The sequence below is a fragment of the Cynocephalus volans genome, chromosome 3 (assembly GCF_027409185.1).
Source record: "Cynocephalus volans isolate mCynVol1 chromosome 3, mCynVol1.pri, whole genome shotgun sequence".
Lineage (NCBI taxonomy): Eukaryota > Metazoa > Chordata > Mammalia > Dermoptera > Cynocephalidae > Cynocephalus > Cynocephalus volans.
In genome coordinates, this window is record NC_084462.1 from 106199765 (window position 1) to 106215382 (window position 15618).

Below are 15618 nucleotides of genomic sequence, written 5' to 3' on the forward strand. Positions count from 1 at the left end.
TATGCTCTACCTTTGACTGGCCCAAAGCTGACTGTGCATGAACCTGGGAGCATGTGCCTCCTCCACAGTGGCTCCCAGAGGCTCAAATGAATTCTTTGAAGTTCTTCCTCCTACACTGCACGCACTTCTTGAGGCTGAGCTGGTCACAAACTGGGATCTAGCACAATTCAGCAGTTCTTAAGATAAGGTCCTCAGGCTACAGTGCATGAGAACCCCCTAGGCTACTTGTCAAATACTAATTCTCAGGCCACACCTACAAAATCCAAAGCCTGGGGGTACAGCACAAGATTCTGCACTTACCGAGCTCTTTGGGTGATAACTAAGTTTCTGAAGAGGTGACTATTTCCTAGACAGAAGGGCCCAAGGAGGGGAACAGGACACAGGCAGACAGACACAGCCCTGTGCCTCAAGACACCTGTTTATTGGGGACACGACTCTGCGACAGGGATGACAGGAATCGTACCAAAAATAGCAACGTCTACAGGGCCCCTGATGGGGCTAGAAGGGTACAGTGCCCCCCACCCCCACCCCTTGTACAAAAATAAATTCTCACGCCTATGGACCAGCAAAGACTGGCAGAGCGGCTCCTCAACAGAGACACAATCCTCTCTGCTAGCCCTGGGACCCCGTTCTTTGACCCTCACCTCTGCCACTTCTAAGGCACTGTGACTCCCTTGGGCTGGGTAAGTACCGCCCGCCCAACGCTCCTACACCCGCCGCCCCCTCCACCTCTGGTCCGCCTGGGGCTGGGATATGGGTCCCACGCTGCCCCCTGCTGGCTGCTCTACCCAACTACCTCTAGCGCTCCCCGCTCCGGCGGGGTAAGCTCACTAAGCTAACCTCCTCTAAGAGGGCTCCCTACCGTTCTTGCCCCCCCAGCCCCGCCTCTCCGGATCTCGACAGCCCTAGGCCCTCTTCCCCTTCCTGCACAGGACTGGGAGGGGTCTCTCTTGATGGTGCACGGGCATAGGGCGGGGACGCGTCAGACTGGGGCGGCCGACGGCCCCGAGCCCGGCGGCTGTGGTGCACTTGCAGGTGCAAGGCCATGAGCTCAGGGGCTCCAGTGGCGAAGGGGCAGAAGAGGCAGCGGTGGAGGGCACCCCCTGGCCCGGCCTCGCCTCCCGGCCCCGCCCGCAGGGACAGGTCCAGGGGTTCGGCCTCACCGCCTCGCCCGTTGCGCAGGGTCCTCCCGGGACTGGCGGGCTTCCTACGCGACCCTGGCCCGGCGCCACTCGAAGGAGGCCCAGGGCTTGCGGCACCCTCCACCCAGATCGTAGGCTGCGAAGCCGGCTTGGCTCCGGATGGAGGGGCCGAACCCCGCTGGGAAGGGGGCGGCGGCTCTGGGGGTGGCCCAGGGCCTGCCCCGCTCCTCTGCTCCCGGTGGTGACGCTGCAGGTGATACTTGAGCGAACCAGACTGGGTGCCCGCGTAGTCGCAGTGCGGACACTTGTAGGGGCGCTCGCCTGGGGAGAGTGAGTAGGATAGGGTCACGGGGTCACGATCTCTGCACGCCCCCACCCGCCTGTCGCCCAACTTACAGACCTCATCCTCGGGGACCAGTAAAAACCACTGCCTCTCCCCCCCCCCCCCCCCGTGATCTGATAAAGGAGCATTTCCCAACTGATCTCATCTAGCCAAGCTGAAGGCTTTGGAATGTCGCCTCAGGCGTTTCCCGACGCCCTTTCTTCCTGCCCTCCAGTCCCCTCCGCACGCCAGAGGCTGCCTCCCTCACCTGTGTGTACTCTCAGGTGCACTTTGAGGTGATGCGCTGAGCGGAAAGATTTTCCACAGAAGGGACAATCCTTGCCGGTGGCCCCCCGACCCCCTTCAGGCCGGGTCCCTCCTACCAACAGCCCATTCTCTTCTGCAATACACACGTTAAGAGGAAGTCAGAGGGGCACTGCCGGGCCACGCGCACCTCCCCCCGCCCCCCACCCCATAAAATGGCTTCCCCCCCGGGGCCCAGGAGGAAACAGCAGGTTAGAGGGAACCTGAGGGGTTGGGTTTGTTGTGAGTTAAGAGTTAGTGCCCTCAAAAGGTAGCAAAGCCAACAAAACAAAACGTGAGAAATAAAAGTCGCCCTTTTAAGAAGCTACAGGAGGAGAGCGGTGGCGTCAGAGCGGGCCAAGGACGCCGGACACGCGGAGAGAGGAGAGTCGCTAATTACCCTGCGTGGCGGTCGACCTTGCCTGGGCCCCCGCGGCAGGCGCAGAGTGCCCTGGCCCCTCGCCCGGGCGCGGGTGCAGGGAAGCCAGAGGGCCCAGCGACCTGCCCCGGGCCCAGGTCTCCTCCTCCGCCTCCACCACCTCCTCTTCCTCCTCCGGCTCTTCTGCGCGGTGCCGGCGGGCCCGGGCCGGGAGAGTGGAGGGCAGCGGGCGGAAGCCTCCGAAGCTGCGGCCGGCCCCAGGCTCGGCGCCCTCGCCATTGGGTCGGGCTTCGCCAGCTCGCAGGCTCAGGTAGCCCAGGAGGCTTGGGGGCTCACGGCGCTCGGCCGGGGTGGGCGCCGGGGCCAAGAGGAGTGCGGGGCCCAGCGGCTCATAGGCCAGCAGGCCCAGGTCAGGGGGTTGGGGGGCTCGAGCAGGCCCAGATCCAGGCCCCGGGGCACGCAGTGGGCCCAGCTTGCTGGCGTGCACCTTCATGTGGTTCTTAAGGAACCAGGGCTCCTTGAAGCAGCGGCCACACACGGGACATGCGTGATCGAAGGAGGCCTTGTGCTTGCGCATGTGGCCTTTGAGAAACCAGGACTGTGTAAAGCTCTGGCCGCACACTTGGCAGCGGAACTCCGGAGGTGCTGGGGGCTCCTCAGGAGCTGCAGGAGCTGGGGCCGGGGTGGCCTCACGGTCGGGCTCGGGCTCCGGCTCCGGCTCGGGGACCGATCTGGGTTCGGGCTGGGGTGGAGGCTGGGGCTGGGGCGCAGTGGAGGTGGCCGCCAGGGGGCGCTCGGAAGCCCCGTGGGCCGTCAGGCTGTGGTGCAGCAGCTCCTCCTCCTGGCTGGAGCCGAAACTGCATAAGCCGCACTTCCAGGGCCTGTGTAGAATGTGCAGGTGGCGTTCGCGCTCCGCCGAGGTGCGAAACTTGCCTTTGCAGAAGGGGCAACGGAAGGTGGACGACGAAGAAGCCTGGGGCCGCACCAGGCCCTCAGTGGCAGGGATGGCCTGCATGCTTCCTGAGCTTCGGGCTCTCCCCAGTCGGGCCTCGCGTAGTAGGGCGCGCTCCTCCAACTCCAGCAACAGGCGTGCAGCGGGACTACGTGGGCGCTCAGGCTGGTGCGTGCGCAGGTGCGAGCGCAGCAAAGCCCGCTGCGCTGAGCGGTGGCCGCAGTGAGGGCACTGGAAGGCCTGGGCACCTGGGTGCGCCCGCAGGTGCAAAGCCAGAATAGAGTTGAAGCGGAAGCGCTTCCCGCATACAGGGCAGGGGAAGCGCCGTTCGCCTGCACGACTCTCAGACCAGCCCACCGCTCCCATCCCAGACGACCCCGCGCTCACGCCTGGCCCGTTGGAGTAGCGCTGCAGATCCAGCTCGCCGTCGAAGGCCTGCGGCGATGGCGCTAAGTGGCCGCCCAGGGCGCGGGGACGTGAACCCTGTGGAGAAAGATGCAAGTGGAGCAAAGGGTGGAGGAAGGAGAGCTGTGGAGGAAGCAGGGGCATCGAAGTCCAAAAGAACGCGAGGGAGGGTGGGTTGGGCCTGAGCCAGGAACACCGGGTGCCACTCACCTCGGAAAGTTGGGGGATGGATGGGAATTGAGATGTTGGGGCCAAGGAGGTAACTTCTAATAATGAGAGGTCAAAGAGAGAGAAAGGTAGGCAGGTGAGGGAGTACAGTTGTAGGTACTTGTACGTTGAGGCCAGAGCTTCACTCACCTCCATGGACCCCCTTCACATTCTTTGGTTCTGGGGAGTGCAGGGAAGAGGAGGAAAAGCTGCTAATGAAGGCAACAGGTGCTGAGGAGCTAAAGCGAGAGAGACAGATTTGGAGGAAAAGATGAGCCCTGATTTTTAGCAGTTGAAAGAGTCATCCCCATCCCAGACTCTTAGCACCCTGTATTCTTCAAAGCTATACTTTCTCCCTACTTGCATCCTGAGGCACAAGGGGGCGGCTGCCCTCAAAAACTGTACCCCTTGATTTGCCAAGCCCATAATGCTCCCTGATAACCCAGATCCCCCCCCATTACATTTAAAATGTCTGGTCCAGAACGACCACCACCACCACCCACCCCCTGGTGGTGGGGGAGACCAGCATAGTATACCCCTCTCCCATTTGGGTTGGGCTGTGCAACTTGATGAGCAAATGAGGTGGGCTTGCTGTGCTTCCCGGTTATTGATGTGGGACCAGTTGCTCTCAGACCCCTAAGTGACCAGCCAGCCAAACATCCCTCCAGTGTCCACAGTCCTTCCTTCTGCCCTTACTCTGTCTTTCTGTCTTTTCCCCTCATCCTCCCTCCCTCCGCCTGGATTCCTGATCCATTCATTTCCATTCATTACAGAGACTCATTCATGCATGGGAGAGAAACACCTCCCAGCAGCAGAGTCTGGAGACAGACAGAGGGGGAGGGGCACAAAGGGGGAGAGAGCCAGAGGGAGAGGGAATGAAGAGAGAGTTGGGGGAGGAGTGGAAGTTAAGGGGCACTGCCAGCCTGGGGAAGGGGTTAAAAACTGCAAATACCGTATAGGATTCATCCCCTTGTTTCAAACCTTGGAGACTGCGGTTTGATGGGGCATCTCAGCCCCTTTGTCCAGGGCTGTTCCGAAGCAGGCTTTCCTCCTCTCTGCAGGGGAGAGGCTCCCTCACACAAGAGGAGGATTACACTGGCTCTGAGCTCAAGAGGCTGGAGTGAGGGACGGGGGGCGGGGCTGGGCCATCTGCACAGATAGGGGCTCAGCACATGCTCTGAGCAGGAAGGGGTTAAAATTCTCCAGGCTAAAATTCCCTGGGCCTGGGATATGCAGAGCTCCAGTGCTGGGGAAGGAGAAGAGCACTGAGATGGGGGGGGCGGGGGGTCCTGATTTTAAGCTGCAGAGGTCAGCATTAGGACTTAGAAGCAAACACAGAATTAAGATTCATGGAAATAGGCCTCGGAAGATGACCAAAAGTCGTCCAGCCTACCTTTTGCCTCCATATAGAATTGTATGTGATCAAGGCTAGATGAATGTGGACCTGCCTAACCTATTTTTTTTTTTTGCCTAAGAATATTTGAGATATAAAGAACTTCCTTACAATAGAGGCATATGAAACTGAAGTAGGTTACTGAGAAAGAAAAGGACTCAAGTATTACTTTGCTTAAGGATCTTTAATAGAAGAGAACTGGGCCGGGAGTCAGCCCTGCTATCAGAGAGAGAAAAGGCTCTGGAGGTCCAAGGCTTCTTTTATTTTTGACATTTAGTGGATGTGGTAAGACTTCATGAAGGGGCAGGTGCCTGTTACATGTGGAATCTAGGCTATGACAGTATTATTAACAGGAGATTAATTAAGAAGGTATCCTTGTCCAAGGGTCACTAGACGACCTCCACCACCACTTAATATGTGTATTTCTGTAGCTCCAAATTAGGGCATCCACCCTCATCCTCTAGATCTTCCAAATAAACCCCTTTCCTGGGACCAAGAGCCTAGATGGGCTCACTGAACAGTCTCACGAAAGGTGAACCGGAATAGGACTGAGGGGGTACAAGGCTATTGTGGGCCCAGTTTGACTATTAATAGCCCTACAACCTTCAGTAAATCACTTAACTTCCCAGTTTACTCAACTATAAAATAAGGGGTTGAACTAAATTATAACAATGGTCCCTCCCATCTTGAAACTTTTGTGGTTCTAAGTCACAGAACTCTTCTGGACCCCAGAGTGATGTTAAAACAAATGGTCATCCCTTCAGTACCATGGAGAGTGCAGCGGGCTACCAGAGAAGCCACTTTGGCCACCCCAGTACCATAGATATAGATATGAAGTGCTAGAGGGCCCACATTAGCCATTTTAGCACCGTAGATAAGGCACTGAGAAAAGCTAGAGCTTTTTTTTTTTTTTTAATTCCTATCTGGGAGCCATAGGGAAAAAAAAAGTGGTACCAGAGGGATTATTTTGGCCTTTTGGATGTCACTGAAAATAGAGGTAACAGAAAATATATATAACTAGAAGAATTTTAATTAGCTATAAGGAGTGTCCTGACAGTTACAGTCTGTACATCCTGGAATGAGTTACTGAGGCATCGTATTTGGGTCCATCACATTCTGTTGCTCTCCTGGGGATTCCCGGAACATCCTGGTGTACAGCCAATCTGGTATATTCAGAGGAAGCAGATGGCAGTTGGCGGGGGGGGCGGGTAGCTGGGAATACTGCATGGTCATAGCTGACTAACCTATGGGCACATACTCAGAAGATTCCAGGGCCCCTAAAACTGCCTATAGGATAGTAAGCAAAATACCTTGTGGGAAGCTGCCTTCATATTAGAGGAAAGAAGAGAAGGAATAGGGCAAAGCTTCCTCACCCAAAACAAAACAAAAACCCACTTTGCACATAGTAGTTTCTAGAATGGAAATACAGTGATAATGATGGGCCCAAACTTAAGCTGAACTCAGCAGGGAAAGTTTTCCCAGAGGGTGTCCTAAAATTTACAAAACTTACTGAGACCCTTCTAGGCCCAGTCAAGATCTCCTGGATCGTCTCCACACCAAACAAGGTCCCAGGCGCCTCATCCCATGAGTTTTTCTCGATAGGAGAAAGCACTGACAGGGACTGGGATTCTATGAACTGGCTTGGAACCTAAGTCATGCACACATTGCTTGTGGACAATAATCACAGAGTTTTCTATAGTCAGGCCTTAAACACAATCCACAAGACTTGGCCAGACAGTAGCACTGACCTACTTTCCACCCCCACTGGGAATCAAGGGTTATCTTGCCCTTATTTGGATTTTATAAGGATGCAGGGCCAGGGATAGGGATCAGAAATCTCCAAAATCTTTCCAAAGCAACAGGCCAATTACTCTTACATGCTAAAATAGCTGGCAGGGAAGGGACTGTGCACCATCTAACCTTACTGAGCAGAGAAGGGTGGAATGGTTGGTGAAAAGACTTAGAAAAAAAACAAGGGCAGGTACACAGAAGCATCTACTAAATGGAGGGCCACGAATATTGTCCCTCAAGCCTTGTGGTTCAAAACATTTTAGGGCCAAAATGTAAGGGACAAGGGTTCAGGACTTATGGGGTCTAGCTGTAACTAGGCCTCTGTCTCTGGTCATCTCTAATACTTTTTTCCTGTGTTGAGAATCCTACACCTCCCAAGTCTGCTAAAAATTATGATTACCACTGCACTAGATGGGGTTAAAAGGAAAAGGAGCTTCTTACATGGTCTGAAGTCAAGACTACCTTGATCACACAGACGTGCCAATAGTTCACTTTTATGGCCTCCTCTCTGGCCCTCTGAACCTCACTGCTCAAATGGCTCCTCCAAACCCACCCCACTCCACAGTTTTGCCCACTTTTTAGACTGAGTTCCTGGTAAAGCCTCCTTCCCACCATCCTCACTGAGTTGGGGGCATGGAACTTCAGTTATGAACTCCAAATGTACAGCAGGAGGCAAGAGGAAGGTACACCTGCCCACCTGCTGCCACCCCACCGTGGTGAATCTTATCCCAGAGGCATGTCCTAACTCGACCCGATTCTGAAAGTTCTGGAGGACCTGGATTTGAGGGACGAGGGCAGGTACCCAACCCTAAGTCCCCTTAACTGGAGCTGACCCTAGAAAAGTCAGTCTTAGCACCCAATCAACCTCTGTCCTCAGACTGGGAGGTGGGGGAGGTGGGAGTAGGGCAGGAGAGCCTCTGGGAAAATCCCCCTCCCAGAAATAGGTTGGCAAGTAGGGTAAGACTTGTGATCCTAAACAAGAGGCTCTTCCAGCAGCACCCCAGACCCCTCCCGGGGAAGATAAGCCAGAAGGGTGATGGGGACAGGGTTGGGAGATAGAGAGGCCAGGGCTCAGCCACCCCTGGCCGGGAGAACAAAAGCTGAGTTACAGCCGCCTCCGCTGCTGCCTGCTGCCGCGGGCCGAGCTCTTTGTGACACTTTGTTTGGGACGCAGAGAGGGAAGCACCCCCCATCCTCTCCCCTCCCCCTGCTTCCCCCGCTCCGCTCCCGGAGAGTTTGGGCTCCTTCCCCCTCCCCCACCAGCCCTACCTGGGCCGGGGGGCGCTCACCCACTCGGGCTCGCGGGTCTACCGCCCCGCACCCCCAGGCCCCTCGCGCCCTGCCTTCGGGCCCCTACAAAGACGCCCGCCACCCCCGCCCCCACAACCCCCGTTGGCCCTTTCCTTTTAGCGTCCGCTCCGCGGGCTTCCTCACCTGGCCCCCCCTCCTTCGGGGCCCCCCTAGCTCTCCAGGCTTCCAAGGCCGCTACCCCCACCCCACCCCCCCAGGAGCTCTGGGCGAAGTTTGCTTGGGGCCGAGCCGGCGCCCCTCCCCCGCCCCCGCCCCCTGCACCTGCTCCGAGCCGGGCGCGCGGAGCGGGCCCCCCCTCCGGGAGGGGGGAGGGGGCCGGGGGCGGGGGCCGGGTGGCGGACGGGGGGGGGCCGGGAGTGGGGGGAGCGGCTACTCACGAGCCCCGGGCGGGCGGCGGCGGAGCGGGCGGCGGCGGCGGCGGCGGCGGGCGGCGGGCCGGCGGCGCGGGCGTCAGCGTTACGTGGGGCCGGGGGAGATGCGCCGGGCCCCGGCCCCCCCGCCCCCGGCCCGGCCCCCGCCCCCTCCCCGGTCCCCCGCCCCCGGCCCTGGCCCGCATTGTGTGCGGCGGGAGGCGGCCCGGCCATTAGCATGCGGGGGGCGGCGCGGCGGGGCTTAGAGCTGCGCGTGAGCGGGGCTCTGGCTCCGGGGACAGGGAGCTGGGGACCCCGGGAGCCGCGAGAGGCGGCCGCCAGGGGCGGGGTGCGGGCAGTTTGGAGACGGGGGGCGCTGTCGGAGGGAGGAAAGGAGGGAGCGGGGGTGGGGCGCACAGACGATTCCAACAGGAGACTGGAAGAGATTTTGAAAGGTCATCTCGTCCTTCCCCCAGCCTCCAAGCAGGACTGCCCCTCCCACCCTAAACCCGGACATACCAGGGAAGGAGTTGGCTCTGCTGTTCTCTCTGCCCCAACATGCACAGACTCGAGAAGTTCTTCCTGGGGTTTTATCTCAAAGCCTCTCCCTTACAATTTCTGTCTCTCTTTGGGGGGAGGAGGAGGGGCGATTATAGAGATAGTTAATGTCTGCCGTACAAGAAACATTATTAAAGTTACTCTAAGGTCCTTTCTGTTCTTGATAAACAATTCCCGCTCCTTCCTCTCGAATTCTATTTTCATTCCTCAAGTCACTTTAATGGCTCTTCAATACAACAAATATTTACTGAGTGCTTACTAAGTACCAGGCTCTGTGCTCAGCGCTGTGGGGGATGCACAGCGGAGTGGGATGTGGTACCTTCCCTCCAGGAGATGGTAGTCTAGACAGGGACTACAATCTTGTAAGTAGTATACATAGATTTTGTTAATATTTACTGAATGTCTGTTCACGTATTTGATAGAACGTAATCCTTACAGTAACCCTTTGTAATATAATTAGTCCCATTTAAAGGTAAGGAAAACGAGGCTCAAGAAGTCTCTTTCCCTACGGGCCTGCAAGCTCATGGATCCTCGGTGCAAGCCCAACACCTCACATCACCACCAAAAAAATTAATGCACATGGGGATTGCAGAGAGAGGAATAGACACATAGCAGTTCCCTGGATCCCTTTAAAATATTCCCACTCCCCAAGAAAGAAATGAGTGTATACAACACTCCAATGATGTTGGCCCAGCACTGAGCAGAAGTGGCTTATAAAGAAGATCAGGTTCTACCAGGACCCTACCTCCTGGTACTAACTTCCAGGGGTCTTCTGGTTCAGTCTTCCTCTAGCATCAGTAAATAATAATAACGATAATAGTCACTAATATTTGTTGAGCACATAATGTGCCAGGTGCTGGGCTAAACTGGCTTATCTGCATTTTCTCTTTGAATGCTCAAGGCAACCCCTTGAGATTCATATTATTAACTTCCCTTTATAGATAAGGAAACAGGAAGATTAAGCAATTTGCCCAAGATCATGCAGCTAGATCTGGGATTTGAACATAGGTCTGGTTGCCTCCAGACCTCAGGCTCTGCACTAAGATGGGCCTTTTCTATCTTTGATCTATAGAGTATATATATATTTGGGCCCAGCTGGTTCTGCTTCTTATTGTAGAAATAAATGTCCTCATCTTAGCATATGGGCATTAGGCACACCAGTATGACCTCGTCAGCACCACTAATGGTTATTAAGCACCCACCCTGAATCAACAACCTTTCATCAACATAGTTAGCCCCCTTTTATTAGCAAACTGAGGTTCAAGCAGGTAGAACAATGTATCCATGGTCACACAGCTGGGAAAGCAGCAGAGCTTAGATTCTAGCACAAGTCTGTCTGGCTGCAAGGCACATTCTCTTTCAAAAACTTTGTTTCAATAGTATCCTTCTCAGGACTGACCATTTGGGGACCATCTTCTATATACGTCTAGCTGCAGTTTATCACTGAGGCAAAATAATCTCCACTATAAACAGGGCTCCCCATCCACTTAGGCAGTGTCCAATTCAGAGTAAATCCTTCAAAAAACGAAGGAGAGACAAGAAACTGTCCAGAAAGGGAGAGACAAGAAATCCAAGGGAATTAAACTTACCTGGGAATAAAGTTACAAACAGTAATGACAGGAGACTAATACAGACAGTAAAGTGGGCTCTTACTAGAGAAGAGCAAGTAGTTTGAGGAGAAAACCAAAAGAAGAAAGATTAGATAAAAAATAAGGGGAAACTGAGGTACAAGGTGATAGTGTCCATGGGGATGAGGTAAGTGAACCCAGAAGAGTAACCCAGGATGGGCAGTGGGGCAATGGGAAATGGAAACAGAGTGAGGTAGGGCTGGGCAACATGAATAAGGCTGGTGTCTACCCAGAGCCACTCCTTAGGCCCTCACAGGGACCTTTGCCCCACCACACCCCAGCCCTGACAACCTTTCTCTGCCAGAACAAATTTGTCATTAGTCAGAGCTACCAAGCCCTTTAAGAGTCCCAGGACCCAGCTGGGTCCCACGCCTTTGGAGTAGCTGCTTCAGACTGGGTAGGTGTGAGAGGTACTATGCCTCAACTCCCTGGATATCAGTTGTGGGCAGAGGGGGAGCTAAAAGAGATGTTGTCACATGTACTGTCTCCTAACAGACAGGCCCCATAATGCGTTTTTCCCAGCCTTGGAAGGCCACAGCTATTGTGATCAAGGGAGCCATGGATGAGAGAGCTGGTCAGCAACAGCTGGGGAGACCCAACCTTCATCTGGAAAAACTCCAGCAGTGGGTGAAACACCAGAAGAGTGGGCAACTCTTGGTGCTGGCGGTGAGGCTAGGCTGCCCTACCTCAGGTCTCGGCATGTCCAAGTCCACCCAATTCAAATCTATCCATGTTTAGTGAGCACCTACCATGTGCCAGAAACTGGGTTAGGCTCTGACTGGGAGGAGGGTGGAGGAAACGGAAATAAACAAGGCAAGACCCTCAATCTCCAAGTAGTTTCTATCATGTGGGGAAAACATACAGGTAAGAAATTAACTACAACATGAGACAGAAAAAATTAAATGAGATTGAATTTTTTTTTTTTTTTTTTAAAGATCACCGGTAAGGGGATCTTAACGCTTGACTTGGTGTTGTCAGCACCACGCTCTCCCAAGTGAGCCAACCAGCCATCCCTATATAGGGATCCGAACCCATGGCCTTGGTGCCATCAGCACCAACCCCTCCCAAGTGTGCCATGGGCCAGCCTGAGAATGAATTTTTAATTATCACTTCCTCCACTGCCCTTAGTTGACTACTTTCCTTCACCATGCATTCATCCCAATTGCTGATCTCTAGAAGAGGCATGGGCCGTGACAGTTCCCCCTCAGCTAAACCTGCTTTGGTCCCTAGGTGAGCCAGCTATGGCTGTCAATGGCTGTGGTGCCCTTTGCCATCTCAGTAGCCTGCCTGAACTCTGCTTGTCGCCTAGCCACAGCCCTGCCACTTGGGCCTGGAGCCTTAGTAAGACCCACCACAAGAGAGGGTGGAAGGAAGATCCTGGGGGCCCCTGCCTAATGCGGTCAGAGCTCAACATTTGCCCTTCTCGCCATTCAGGGTCTCCTCACTGGGACTGTCACTCTAGAGCTTCGCAGATCACCTCGCCTGTGGAAGGTGAGAGGGAAAGAGAATGCGCGCACACACACACACACACCCCTGCCTGAGGGGAAGAGAATGCACACACACAAACCCACACACACACACACACACCCCTGCCTGGGGGGAAGAGAATGCACACACACACACACACACACAAACACACACACACACACACACACACACACCTGCCTGGGGGGAAGAGAATGCACACACACACACACACACAAACACACACCCACACACACACCCCTGCCTGGGGGGAAGAGAATGCACACACACACACACACACACACACACAAACACCCCTGCTTGGCCTAAAAGAATGAAAGGAGAGAGCAAGAAAGTTAGAGGGCTGATGACCCTGTTTGGAGGTGGAAACCAGGAGCTGAGTTATGTTTTCAGGTAGGTTGCAGATGGAACTTGAGGTTGGAATGTGTCCCCTAGCCTGGGCAGGGCTGAGCTGGCTCATTGGCAGGTGCAGGCCATGATGATATTCAACATCTTCAACATGATCTTGGGCTTCATCGTGGTGGTGGTCGAGATGATGAAGACAGCCTTGGGGCCTGCCCCAACTGCCCCCTCACAGGTACTGGTGAATGAAGAAGGTGGAAGGATGAGGAGGCAAGAGGAGATGGAGAGGACAAAGGGCAGAGGTACAGAGGTACTAGATCTCTGCAGCATCTTCAGTCCTGTCTACCTGCAGCTGGCTGGCTTGCTGGTGATGGAGCTCAGTGCTGAAGCCTTCACCCTAGGGGGAGTGCTAGTCTCAGCATTTGCCCTATTCCTGCTGAGCCAGAGGAAGCCAGGATGCTGCAGGAGCCAGAGTCTGCACTACCAGGAACTTCAGGAGGTATTGAGGGCAGAAAAGAAAGCATGGAGCAGCTGGCTGTCAGCTTATTTTTCCGCCGGCTATCCTAGTCAGTAGCACTTAAGGGGAAACAATGGGGCAGGAGGGAAATGAAGGGGTCCTAGACTGAAAATGATTGGCTTTCTGGCTTTGGACATTTCTCTCCTAATGGTGGGTAAGAGGGAATTGAGTCTCTAAATGATTGAGGATAGGGAAGTGAGACAGCATTAGGAAGCTGCCTAAATATTGGAAGGGCTATGGGAAACAAGATGAACGGTGCAGGAGGAGGAAGAAGCTGCTTCTGTTTGGGGTTTTTCCTTTCTCACCCCTATAATTTGCTCACACCTCTGTCTGGTTTTCAGGGCTTCTCTGAGTTGGAGGAGGTTCTTGGTTTGGAGAATGGTCCCAAGGTGGCCAGCACAGGAAACGGAACAAATGAGTGAGCAGGCAAAGGGAAGCAGATAGGGGCTGCTCTCCTTCTACCCTGAGAGAGCGCTCTCCAGACGCCCCTGCATCCTGCCCCGCAGAACGCAAGCCAGCGGACTCCCTTGAGACCTACATGAAGTCCGGTGGGGTGCCTTCAGTTTTCACTCAGAGCAGGCCCTTCTCTTTTGCTTTCCCTGATAGGGTAAGATATACGTGGACCAAAGTCCAACTCGCCTCACCGTCCTGAAAAGCTGCTTCCTCCTTTCCATCCTTACCCTCCTTGCCCACCGCCTCCCCGTACAGCTTCGCATCTGCCTCATCTCACTGTTGTCTTCTGGCCGCCATTCACAACCCCATCCAATCCAAGCCCTCGTTCCGGCACACGCTAACTCTCTGAATCCAGTTCTCCCTTCGATCCTGTTCCTTTCTACTCTAGCGGAGACTACATGTCCCAGGATGCTCCGCTACCCCATGACCTGCTGGGAAATAAAGAGCCTTCCCTCCGGGGTGGGGGCGCTGTGCCTCTGCTGAGTGATGCGAGGCGCTGGAAGCCGGGGCCTAGCCGAGTTTCCTCGGGCGCGACCACTGGCTCCGCGTACAGGGAGGAGCCGGGCGGGCCGTCCTGAGTGGGGGTGCCGCCACCCCAGCCGCGGCCACTGAGAGCTGACTCTGGGTCCACATCCCTCGCGCTGGCAGCTTTGGAGCCCGGCGACGGCTGGCGACTGGCACTAAGCAGAGCTGGGCTTTCCCAGATGCTGTCGCCGCACCCCCTTGCACGAGTGCCCAGGTCCAAAGTCCTGAGACTTGGAGCGCGCGCGAGAAAGGGGTTGGAGATGATGAGTCAGAAGCGCGAGGCCTTTTTCGTCCCCCACCCTTGGAGGCTGGGCGCCCGAGGAGGACGGGCCTGCCCGAAAGGCGGGTGGACGGGGCAGGCCGAGGGAGGGACGCGGCGACCCGACCTAAGACTTTCCCGCCTCTTGCGAGCACGCTGATGCAAGAAGCCCGCGTTGCCACCACCCTTTCTCTCCAAGGCGGGAGCGGAACTGCGCAGGCTCGGCCTCTTGGCAACCCCGCCGACCTTTGATCCCGGCCGCGGTCGGGTTGGTGAAGCTCTGGTTGCGCTCAACCCCCACCGTTTATGACCTTTGCAAGTGTGCAAAGATGACAAGCTCAGGTGGGCTTGGGAAAAGCCCAGGAAAACTGGGAGTCCCAGTAGCACCAGCCGGGCAGCTTACTAGCCGCTAGAAAATAGAAATTGACCGGAGCTGGAGTACTAAGAGAACTCACCCCAAATTCACATAGTGCCCAGGATGGGTGTTCGCCTCACCCTCATTTTTGTTCCCACTTGAGAAGGCTTCTTTCCCTAGAGAATGCTGCTTCTCCAGGCTTAGCCAAGCCGTCACTAATGAAAGATAGAGCGCAGCCTGGCTGCCTTGCCTTGACATTGCAGTGGCGCCAGCTGCAGCTCCTTTCTGTTTGCGACACTTTGGGAGTGGTAATAATCACCCTATGACAAGGTGATGTGTGACTACTGGGGGGGGGGAGGGGGACAGTTCTAGGAACGGGCCATGGAATGGAGAAAACAAGGTCTGGGCCGCCCGCTTTTCTTCCTCCCTCCAATCTTACTGCCAGAAATCTCACGTGTGAAGGGCTCTGAGAAAATAATTTTCTTCAAAGTCAGAAGGTGGTGGGAGAGGGAGGTGGAATCAACAATTTGCTCTATTTTCCAGCTTTTAGTGATGTGATCAGACATTTAGGTAATATTCTAGTTCTTAGAGAAGCTCAATGACCTCGCAGTACCCAAGCTGATAGAGCTCCCCCATTTTGAGATCCTACAGTGGTCACCATGAGGCTTAGGCTTACCCCTCCCCCCCCAATGTGAAGTAAGCATGAGGAATTAATTGTTCATGAGCTCTTAAATGCTTCTGCCAAGAAGAGATACATGTCACTTCCACACACAGTACATTGGCCAAAGCTAGTCATATAGCCACACCAAACTTTGAGGAGGCAAAAAGGGCAATCTTTTCCTATTACTGGAAGGAGAGGGGAAGTAGAACTAACTTCATTAAAAGAAAAAGGATTAATCTGCAACGACATGGATGAACCTTGAGAAATTTATGTTGAGTGA

General features: G+C 55.0%; 2 protein-coding genes across 7 annotated transcripts; one reads left to right on the forward strand and one right to left on the reverse strand.

The window, feature by feature from the left end:
• Nucleotides 1-402: 402 nt before the first annotated feature.
• On the reverse strand, nucleotides 403-9151 carry ZNF219 (zinc finger protein 219). 5 transcript variants are annotated; one of them, XM_063088463.1, is made up of 6 exons: nucleotides 9075-9151; nucleotides 3861-3949; nucleotides 3714-3769; nucleotides 2168-3581; nucleotides 1733-1864; nucleotides 403-1463 (listed from the first exon to the last, which is right to left on the reverse strand). In XM_063088463.1, the coding sequence occupies exons 1-6, from the start codon at nucleotides 9113-9115 to the stop codon at nucleotides 859-861; spliced, it is 2337 nt and encodes a 778-aa protein (XP_062944533.1). In that variant the 5' UTR covers nucleotides 9116-9151; the 3' UTR covers nucleotides 403-858. The 5 variants fall into 5 exon arrangements, with proteins under 5 accessions (XP_062944533.1, XP_062944537.1, XP_062944536.1 ...); XM_063088467.1 differs by lacking the exon at nucleotides 9075-9151 and adding an exon at nucleotides 8583-8635; XM_063088466.1 differs by lacking the exon at nucleotides 9075-9151 and adding an exon at nucleotides 4692-4987.
• Nucleotides 9152-11299: 2148 nt separating this feature from the next.
• TMEM253 (transmembrane protein 253) lies at nucleotides 11300-13507 on the forward strand. Of its 2 annotated transcripts, XM_063088437.1 has the most exons (6): nucleotides 11300-11407; nucleotides 11972-12082; nucleotides 12176-12232; nucleotides 12693-12803; nucleotides 12921-13067; nucleotides 13427-13507. In XM_063088437.1, exons 1-6 carry the CDS (start codon nucleotides 11300-11302, stop codon nucleotides 13505-13507), a joined length of 615 nt encoding a protein of 204 aa, XP_062944507.1. The 2 variants fall into 2 exon arrangements, with proteins under 2 accessions (XP_062944507.1, XP_062944508.1); XM_063088438.1 differs by lacking the exon at nucleotides 11972-12082.
• Nucleotides 13508-15618: the final 2111 nt, after the last annotated feature.